At 47.6% G+C, this 10,637-nt stretch overlaps 1 protein-coding gene across 1 annotated transcript; it reads left to right on the forward strand.

Annotated features, from left to right (window-relative positions):
* The first annotated feature begins 5,381 nt into the window (after window positions 1–5,381).
* CD1H11orf87 (chromosome D1 C11orf87 homolog) lies at window positions 5,382–6,172 on the forward strand. The gene has a single exon (XM_042905555.1). It carries the CDS (start codon window positions 5,382–5,384, stop codon window positions 5,982–5,984), a length of 603 nt encoding a protein of 200 aa, XP_042761489.1. The 3' UTR covers window positions 5,985–6,172.
* Window positions 6,173–10,637: the final 4,465 nt, after the last annotated feature.

Here is a 10,637-nt window from a genome sequence, read left to right on the forward strand (position 1 = left end):
TGTCTTTCTATCTCTAGGATTAATATTTCAAGTTCCTTGAATTGTTCATTATCTATTACTGTTTTCAGCCATTTACCTTCATGATTATCCTCCCATAAAGAATACTCAAACTTACCAAAATTGTCCTGACTTTTGATGTCCAAAACAGTATCGTGCTTCTACTGTTAGAGATAAAATACTAATCTTAGTGGTTTTCTTTATAATGTAAACAACTGCCCCTTCTGAATGCTTAGTATATGCTTAGTGCATACAATAACACTGCGGAAAAGATACTGCTTTTATTTTCATTTTATAGATGAGAAACTGAACCAGAAAAGAAAAAAACTAGGCAGCTTGAACAAACTCTGGAGCTTTAGTCACTACTTTGTTGATTAACTAATTGCTGGCTGGGCCAGCAGTTGACGTAACAGCAGCCTGATGACTTACAGACTGTGCCTCTGTGGGGATGCAGGGCCCAGGGTAGTCCAGATACACGGTTAGGGAGGATGTCAGGGTCTGAACATCCTCTGGCAAAATCCCTGTAAATGCGAGGAGCCTCGTGTGTGTCCTGCTGCCCTGTGGTCTAGAATGACCTGCCTAGGTAACTTGGTGCTTGGAGGGCTTTGCAATCTGGACTCTACTCAGTTCAAGGAAGGTGCGGAGTGTGGACTGCTGCTGGGGGGCGGGGGAGACCCCTGAAATGGGGCTTTGCATCTCCCCTCCTCTACTTCAACCAAACAGCTGTGCTTTTCTCTAGTTTGACTTGTTCACACCTGTGGATAGAGATAGAAATAGAGGTGTGTGTGTGTCTGAGAGAGAGAGAGAGGGAGAGAGGGAGAGAGACCAACCACCAGTTTGAAAAGAATACTAACTTTGGAATCAGTTTGCTTGGGTTTGATCTCCATAATATACTTACTCTTAAGTGACCCGGGCATTGTCTTTAGCTGCTCTGAACGTTACTTTCCTCTCCTGACATGTAGAGCAAGTAGTCAACGTTTTTTGTTGAGCAAATGAGTGAATGAATGAATGAATAAATAATTTTGTATTTTGGCAAAAATAACCTTGCAAAGTTAGGTTGAGGATTAATACTATTACAGCCTGGCACATAGGTATTTTGAAAATCATAATACTCCCAGCATTTGTTGTTATTGATTCAATGCTTTCTTTTGGATTGACATACCAGGTGCCCATCTGGCACTTCTCTCTACGCTGGATGGAGATCCCTCATCAAAGTCGAGAGTGAGTATTTTATGTGGCTGAGTATTTGGAGTCTGCCTAAGTCAAGAGGGCCTTTCCTATTACAAAGGGAAGACTCCAGGAATCTCAGAAGCTTCTTGGCCCTCCCAGTCTTGAAAGTGTGGCTCAGTAAGTTTGGTGGCAAAAACAGTGGCAGCAGGTTGTCTGGAAGAGACTTGCCATCATGCCAGGTGTTCCAAAATCACGTAGCAACTCAGTGGGCTCAGTTCCTACAGATGAAGAGGTGTGTGAGTTTGCGGTCACTGGTGTTCCTGGGTCTCGAATTCCACTGCCTAGTGACATCAAGTCTGTGTGCCCATTCATTCTCTGGGTAAGAACAAATTATGAACCTATAGCTTACTCTTCCTGAATGAGAAAGGAAAAGAAAAGTGTGCTGGGCTTTTCACCTGAGAATTGATGTCTTTACCTAAATCATTTCCTGTTAAATACCATTGTCTTGTGGACCACATTCATCTGCCGTAGAGTATAAATTCTCCAAGGCAAGACCATGTCTTTTATTAGGTTGAGTAAAATGGCACAGACACTTGTAGCAGTCGTGGGATAACAGATGGTTATCATTTATAACAAAAGAATAAGAACAATGGCAGCCTACTCATATATCCCAGAAACTTGGTGTACCAAAGGAACCCCATTGTATATACATGTTTACGTATTTATATTTATAGAGTTACATATGTTGTAATCCCCTTACAACATATTGCAAAGGTACGCATGTTTCTCCCTGGGAAAACCTGATAACTCATACTTCCACGTCTAGAAAACAGATCAGTGAGAGTTAATTCTAATTATGTAAAGATTCTTTGCTTAACAAGACAGTGCTTCTAAAGAGTCTCTTTAAATAGCCAGATCTCTTTTTGGAATATTCAAAATTGGATTTGCCTTACAAAATGTTGATTAGACTCAACTTTTCAGGAGCAGAGAGAGTGTACAAAAATGGGGCATCACATGGCAGGTGTTAATGGTGAAGTCTCACTTAGTGATCACAATGAGAACAAGGTTCACCATTGCATCCACTGAGCCCATCAGAGTCAGAATGTCCAAATATGGCATTGGGTGCCCTCACTCGAGGCAGGAAGGCTAAGCCAGCATTGGGGTCATTGGCCACCATTAACTGTGTGAGTCTGGCAGCCAAGGGCATTAATCTGTGCTCTGAAATGATCTTGAATTATTCAGCATGTACCGATACTAGCTTAAATAGGGATCTTTTTTTTATTGGGACAATTCTGAAGAAAAATCTGATGGCTTTTCTTCAAATAAATCAAAACAGAATTTTGAGGAGAAATGCTGCATTTCTGCCTTCAAATTTAAGTCATGAGCAAGGAGAGGAATAGGAGAAGTTGGAGTAGGACCAGGGTCAAAAGGGACCCCCAGATCGTAAACAACCTTTTACTCCCAGTGTCAAACTCTCTTTTTTAAATAAAACCCTCTGCTTGCAACCAGGTAAGGAGGTGTCAGTCATTCCTACTATCTCTCAATTCAGATGCATAGCTGGAAAAAGCAGTATTTACTGCATCACTCAAACTTGCAAGTAAATATTGTACAGGCATCGTGTTAGACTCGAAGATGGGAATAAAACAAGATGGAGGGAAGAAGGAAAGGCACGTTGTCTAAGACAACTGGATGCTTTCAAAGATCACACGGTGTCTTGAGGTGCTGTTCCATGCCGGTTTCTCTAGTAGAAAAATGACAATACTTCATTTTAAAATTGGCTATTGTCACCAAAGACACCGTTCATGTTTTGCCAAGGGTTCTGAACCAAGAGTTGATTAATCTCTGCCCAGATTTGGGCAGGCTGATGCAAATCTTCCAGGAAGTTTTCTCCCTTTCCCTTGTGCTGAAAGGCTGTTGTTAACACTGTGGTAAACTGAGGGGTAGATTCAGAATTTTCTGTTTACTTCTGCCCTCCTCTTAGTGAGCGTTGTCTTCCTGCCTTGTAAGCCTTGCATGTGCTTTGTGTGCTCGTGAGTGTCTAGATTTCAGAAGAGAAAGAGTGTTTCATATACCGAGTGGGTGTCGGGCCTGAAGACCAACGTGTGAGCGAGCAGGGTGGGATCACGAGCCCGGTGGAGTGAGAGAGAAGTCGAAGACTCTGGGTGGAGAGGAGAACAGTTCATTTGCAGCGTTGGACGTTAAATGCACGTTCCGTTTGTCATTTCATGTTTTGCCACCCGAGTTCCGAAATGCCCCTCTCGTTTCTCACCTTCCCGCAGTTTCTGCCCGGAGCCCGGGCCAGGATAGACAGGCTCCCAGAGGAGAGCCATCCTCATAGCCGAGACAGGAGGGGGGGAAAAAAAAAAACCCAACAAACCCTCATGTGTGTGTGGGGGGGTGGGGGGGGGAGATGGCTGTCTAGAGTGTTAAAAAAATGTGTTGCCGGGACCATGTGGCAAAGGGTCGTGGGCGAGGAGTCGGGCAGCCCCAGAACTGAAGCTTCGGCCCCTTCGCAGGCAGAGCAGGGCGGAAGGTGGGTTGCTCAGAGCGCGCTGCTGGGGTTGCTCCCGGTCGGTGGCCCCTGGCGGGGACGCAGAGGGAGCCTGGGGATGTGTGTGGCCGAGGCGCGCTCGGCCAGGCCGGGGTGTTGGGGTATGAGGGTGGGGTGGGGGCCTGAGGGGTGGCTCGGAGCCCTGGCGGTGGCTGCCTGACGTCACCGGCCTCTCTGGCAATAGGCTGCGAGCTGAGCTCCCCGAAGCGGCGGCGGCGGCGGCGAGGCTCGGTCTCCGGCCCCTTCACTCCGCGCCTTCTGCAGCCGCCACTGCAGCCGCGCGGCGGGGGCTCCCTCCCCGCAGCCAGCCGGTGGCCCCAGGTAAGGGACGGGGTGCGGCTGCAGGCTCCGGGCCGCCGGGGGCCCGGGACGCCCGCGGGCAGGACGGCTCCCGCGGCCTGCGCAGGCCCCCCTGGCGGGAGCCGCGACCCCCACCCTGCCCAGCCCCGGCTCGCACGCCTCCTCTCCGCTCCGCACTGCAACAGTTAGCAGCTGCCTCCGGAGAACGGCCGGGGGGCTTTGCTGGGTGCCGCGCCCCCCACCTCTGGTGCCCGGGAAGAGACTCGAGCTGGGGCCGGGAAGGCTGGAGAGAAGGTCCGTTCGCCAAACTTTGCAGGCGAGAACCCTTAGCCTTCCGTTTCCAGTCCCCCTAGAAAGGAGCAGGATACTGCCCAGTGCGGGGCACCGGGAGATGGGGACAAGGGGGCGTTTGCGGGGATGTGCTTTAGCTGAAAAAGGTGTTTCAGCTGCTTTTTTTTTTTTTTTTGGTCGGGGGGAGGTACCAGGGAAGAAGGCTGGAGAAAGGATGGAGCGCGATCTTGCGCGTCAGCTGTGACCACGGACAGAGGCGGAGTAGGATGTGGTTGTTGTGGTCCCTCAGGGGCGCGGGACTTAAGGGACCTGAAGCCGGCCAGGGAAGGAGAGTCTGGAGGGGGAGGGAAGAGAAGGGAGCACTGCGTAGCGGAGTCGGCTCTCTGGGCTGTGGGGGGTGGGTGCTGGGAAGGGCAGGATCCACGGGAAGACGTCCACTAGGAGGGCGAAGGAAAGAGGCGAGGCGGCGCTCTGGGAAGCGGGGACCACGTTCCCAGGCGGCCGTGTGTCGGTTGCAATTAGAAAGTTGTGGAGGGCGCAGGAAGCCTGCCTTATCTGCTGAGTAATCCGTGCCTCCGCGGTGCCGGCGCAGACCCCTTCCCGGCGAGCGGCGCGAGCACGAAGCCGGCGGCTCGGGTGCGCGGTCGGGGGGCGGGCGGGCCGGGGTCCGCGGGCCGTGGGGACGGCGGGCGGCGCCCTGCTGGGGCAGCGTGCCCGGGGGGCCGCTCTGCGGGGCTGGCGGAGCCTCCCGGCGCTCCGCACGGCCCCGGGCAGCGGCCGGGGTCCTAACTCAGCCTGTTCTCTTTGCAGCCTGGTGCCTTGGGAAAGGAAAAGGGCGCACGGACTCGCGTTCCAGGCGGGGCCGGAGAGGATCTCCTGCGTGCCGCTCGCCTCCCGGCCGGCTCGCCCGCCCGCCCGCGGTGGCCCCCTCGGCCCTTGGCTCGCGCGTCATCCTCTCCCGCACCAGGGAGTAGTTTGGGGTGGCGTGGGCTCCGTCCTCCTCCTGGCTGGTGGGAACGGTGTGCCCGGGAGAGGAAGTGTGGTGGGCCCGGCCCCTCCCCGCCCAGCGCCGATGAGTGCCAGGGCGCCCAAGGAGCTGAGGCTGGCGCTGCCGCCGTGTCTCCTCAACCGGACCTTTGCCTCCCCCAACGCCAGCGGCGGCGGCAACGCGAGCGCCCGTGGCCCGGGTGCAGGCGGCAGCGGCGGCGGCACCTGCATCACGCAGGTGGGACAGCAGCTCTTCCAGTCCTTCTCGTCCACGCTGGTGCTGATTGTCCTGGTCACCCTCATCTTCTGCCTCATCGTGCTGTCCCTCTCCACCTTCCACATCCACAAGCGGAGGATGAAGAAGCGGAAGATGCAGAGGGCTCAGGAGGAGTACGAGCGGGATCACTGCAGCAGCAACCGCGGCGGCCGGGGGCTGCCCCCAGCGGCGAGCGGCCAGGCCCCAGCCCCTGCCAAAGAAACCCGGCTGGAGAGGCAGCCCCGGGACTTCGCCTTCTGCGCCCCCTCCGACGCCTCCTCTTCGTCTTCGGCCCCCGGCCTCCCGTGCCAGGGTCCCCGCGCTCCTCCTCCTCCTCCACCACCGGCCCCCAGTCCGCAAGGAGCACACGCGGCCTCCTCCTGTTTGGACACAGCTGGCGAGGGCCTTTTGCAAACGGTGGTACTGTCCTGATTGTTGAGCCCCTCTCTCCTCTCCTCTCCCTCATGTCCAGCATCTTGGCCTTCCTTGCTTTTATCCCCCTCCGTCCTTCCCCTCCCACTTTTCTCTGGCTTCTCTTCCCTCTTCCTTCTTTCCGTATCTGCCCTCCCCTCACTCTGTTTCTCCTCCGCCGAGGCACTGTGCGGTATTTGTAAATATTGGGCAAGGAAAGTCTCGGAAGAAGAAATAACGCTGATAATACTTTATTATTAATATTTATAGTAATTATTATAATACTAATAACACAATCCAAGCGCATGACAAATCACATAATTTCTCATTGTCAATGAACGATGCGTCTTCCCTCTCCACCCTGCACCCTCTTCCCCCCACCCCCCACACACACAATAAGGAGGAGAAACCGCACAAGCTACCAAATATGAAAAGAAGGCATTGATTCCCGGAGCAAAGGGAGTGGAGGGGGCCCGGTGTGTTGTACATAGCTGTCAAGTTAAGGTTCAGTTAACTTCCTTTCCTTCCACCACCCTCCCCCCCCCACCCATAAGCTTTCCCTTTTTCTTGAGCTGCCCTCCCTTCCCCATTCCTACCCTCAGCCGGGCTCAGGCAATAGTATATTATAAAGAAAACGTCTACATTAAGCACCAGAACTACAAGAGGCCACAGAGACAGTCCCAGAAAAACATAAATGACATGAACCCATCTCCGGTCAGCCCTCTTCTCTCCCCTTAGCTACCCATTCCCTTTTCTAGGACCAGGCATTTAAATTTACTTTTAGAAATGTCCCTCGCTGGCTAAAAATCTTTAAATGAGTTGAAAAAAAGGAAGGAATGAAAGAAAGAAAGAAAAGAAAGAAAGAAAGAAAAGCAGAGAAAGAAAGAGAAAGAAAGAAAATGAAAAAGAAAGAAAGATCTGCTTTTGCTGCCTGCCCTGCCCCCGGCTGTACACCTTTTGAGTTGTGGCATTTTCAGGATTCACAGAGGATCCAGAAGCTGTCCAGCCAGGTCTGGTGCTGAAATTGCTTCACCAAACTGGTTACTTTATTTGGTTGTGCAGGCGGAGGAGGGGCTGTTTTGGGAAATGACTATTTTAGCTTTTTGTTGGCTTCTTTCTTCTTTTTCTACAATCGGGTTTGCGCGTGTACTATTGGTTTTATTATTGAACATTGCATTAGTTACCTTTTTTGTAAAAAAAAAAAAAAAAAAGTACTAGGTGATGTGCAGTACTGAAAGTGCAGTATCTAACCAGAATGTTTCTGTTTAATTTTTAGAGCAAGTGCACCTTTGTTATATATTTATTATATTGGTACCAAATACAGAAGCAAACTATAGTTCTGTACTACATCCTCCAAACTGTATAGTCTTGTTCTTAATTTCTAGCTGTTGATATAATGGTTACCACTGGATGAACAATTCCGTGGTACAGGCCTGGCTTCCGCTGTTTCCAGAAGTGTTCTTTTGTATCTTACTCTGTAGTGGGCTGTTATAAAGAGATAACACATGTTTTCTTTTTTCTTTTGCGAATAGCAGAAACAACCACAACAGAAAACAAACAGATAATGGATGTGCAGGAATGCCATCTATTAAAACATGGTTAATATTGAAACAGTGCCTCTAGTCCTCGCTGCATGCACCTACCACCTGGAGGCAGTGGCGTGTGTGCTTCATGTACTGTGTGCGTTGGGGGCGAGACTGGTGGGGATATTGGGCAATTTGGATGACAGGACGTGCAAATTTCAAGAGACGTTAAACCCAGTAACTGACAGGACATGCAGATTTCAAGAGAAGTTAAACCCAGTAACTGCCTGTCGGATAAAAATATTTGAAGCTTGTTTAGTTACAAATGTGTGCCTGCATCTGAGATGCAGTGATAGAAAGGCTCTTATCTTTTCTTACTCTGGCTTACCTACCTTCCCTGGATATACGAAAAAAAGATGGAGAGAAAGACACAGTGAGAGAGAAGAAGGTCAGTGTTTTTGTTTTCTCTCTCCTGTTGCCAGACAAGGCCTTCTGTGTTAGAAGTGGGTCCACCTATGCTCATTTACCACTCTGTTTCCCTTGGATTGGTGATAGAAGGGGCCAGAAGCCTATTACAATCTTAATTACGTGCACTGGCGTCCTTTCTTGGGAATCGATTCTTTGACAGCTATTTAAATGTTTGGATAATGTATGAATGAGAATGTTCTACAAAAAGCTCAACCAGAAGAGTTCTTATTACCTGAAGCGTGTAAGGCAACAATGCCCTTAAGTGCATCCCTCTCTCAAGTAACTAGTAATTCTAGATTTTCTCTCTCGGTTCCAGGCTGCTGTGCTCTTATCTACAGAAAAGATTACCTCTGAGGTTTTAGGTCATCTGTTAAATTGCCCAAGCTCAGTCTGCATCTTTTATACAAATAATTTAATAAGCTTAATTTTAACGACCCATTAGATACTCAAGTCCTTTCCTGAAGCACAGAGGATCATCACTGAAGCATGCCATATATTGTGATATTAGGAAGACCAGGTATAATCTTTGGGTACAGCCTATTAAACAACGAACCAGATTCTCTCCAGTGCCTTAGTCACTTCCTAGTAATAGTTAGAAAGAGTGCATTAACTCCCTGAGGCCACTAGGGAATCCTTTAGAGCATCAGAGCTCTACATGCTACATCAGGATGACTAAGGCACTGTGAAGAAGAAAGTCCATTAAATTTTGTAGCTCACCCTCATCCAGCTGTAGCTCTTTAATACCTTATTACAGAATGACTTTTGGACTTTTGAAATTTGAATAGAATCAGGGACTCAGAAGGGAGCTTCCTCATTTCCAATAAGCTCCACTAAGTGCATGGATATTACTTTCTCCCCCTTATTTGGTGCACTTTTTACAGTGAATAATTTCCCATTTTATTAAAGCAATAAGATGTTCTGTTGTGAGCAGTGCTGGATGATGATTCCATATCCTTGGTGCTGAAGCTACTCGTACGTTCTTGCCTTATGAATCACAGTGCATTCAAGGCATGCAATAATAATCCCCTTCCAAGGAGCAGCCTGTACACTCTAGGGGGTAATTAGGAAATTGTCCTATATCATTTTTCCCCAAAGGAATAGAGGAAACAGGAGAAATGAAAGCATTACGAATACTGTTTAAAAAATATCTTGATACCTCTAAACATGGGCACACATCCATAATATGACCTTATTGTGCACCTTTAAATATGTATGCCTTTCTCCATCAACTGGCTCTGGTTGAATATTTTTAATAGTGCTCTTTGTAAGGATGATGTGGCTTGTGACTCAGATTTCATACTGAGTTTAGGATACTCAGAATTCTAAGCTTCTGGTGGTGTCACTTGAGATTTTTATGATAGTGAATTACATGAAATTCTAGTAAGACCAGTCCCCACACCCACTTATTGCAATAAGCACATATCCCAGCAATTTGCACAGACCCTGTTTAGAGCATTGCATCTTATTGAGCTCAAATGACAGTCTCAGGAGTTTGGGATGCTACCAACAGGGCATTTTGGATTTCATTTGTATGAAACGAAAGGCAATCTGGAAATAGCTAAATTTATTTTAAGGATTTTATTCACCGATGTCCCGTCAAATGAATTGCTTCAAATCCCTATAGCTGCAGCCCAACTTCTGCAATGGCTCTTCAGTATAAATTAAGGTGGCATGCTTGATTCTTGCTGTTTTTAAAAATGAGACAATTGGAGAGAGAATACCATTATGTCAGCTGTATGGGACTCTGAATCTTAAAGATGTAGATAAATATAATCTTCTTTAGAATTTATATACACCCATAGATATGTATTTATATATGCATACATTTTGTACAAATTTACAATGGACTTTTTGTATTCTCTTTTCTGTCATTACAAGAATGAGATGGAAACCAAATAGTTGTTCCATCCTCTTCTCCAGAGAGGATACTGAGGTGTCAGGTATATGCATGTACTTACTTCTCGGGTTAAATCTCAATGACTTTCTCTTTATTTAATGAAAGGGGAGAGTCTCGGTTGGCTCTGGGAATTGGTAATTAGATAAGCTTCTTTTCGTAGTTAGTGACTCAAATGTAGCAATGATAATGAACTTGTGACCATATCTATGTGGTCTAAATATCTAGATGGAAAGCAAACACATCTAGAAGAGCTTTAGGGCTATCTGGGCCACAGACCTGGATTGTGGCTAGGTTTTTTTGTTTTGTTTTGTTTTGTTTTTTAAATTTTCAGCCTGTATGTTGTGTGGAGATAGAACTTATATCTGCATATCCAATGGTAAAGTGAAAATATGACCATTATCTGTTTAGTTTGATATGTAGCTTCTGAAAAATATGGATAAATTAGCTTTAAAAAAAAAAAAAAAACCTTTGGCATCTGACTTTTCCACCATTTCTGTATCGATTGACTTAGTTAGATAATGGTTAAAATTCCATATTTTTTCCCATTGTGTACACCTACGCTTTAAATGTTTTTCTGTGGGTGACAGTTGAGCAATTGCTAGCTAGTACTATGTGGAAGTTATAGGTTAAATTAGAACCAGAAACTTTAATCTGGTCAGGCTCCTCAGGTCCATCCCCCTGTTAATCTGAACTTTGAATCTGAATTTGAAAAACCACTTAATCTGGGCTGTCCTTTCTTGGGATTAGTGATCATGGCTCCTAGATGTTTTCATTCACATTAGAATG

The sequence above is a fragment of the Panthera leo genome, chromosome D1 (genome assembly GCF_018350215.1).
Source record: "Panthera leo isolate Ple1 chromosome D1, P.leo_Ple1_pat1.1, whole genome shotgun sequence".
In the NCBI taxonomy this organism is placed as follows: Eukaryota; Metazoa; Chordata; class Mammalia; order Carnivora; family Felidae; genus Panthera; species Panthera leo.

What these genes read in the sequence shown, in the direction of transcription:
- CD1H11orf87 (XM_042905555.1), top strand. Translation starts at nt 5,382, where the DNA reads ATGAGTGCCAGGGCGCCCAAGGAGCTGAGGCTGGCGCTGCCGCCGTGT.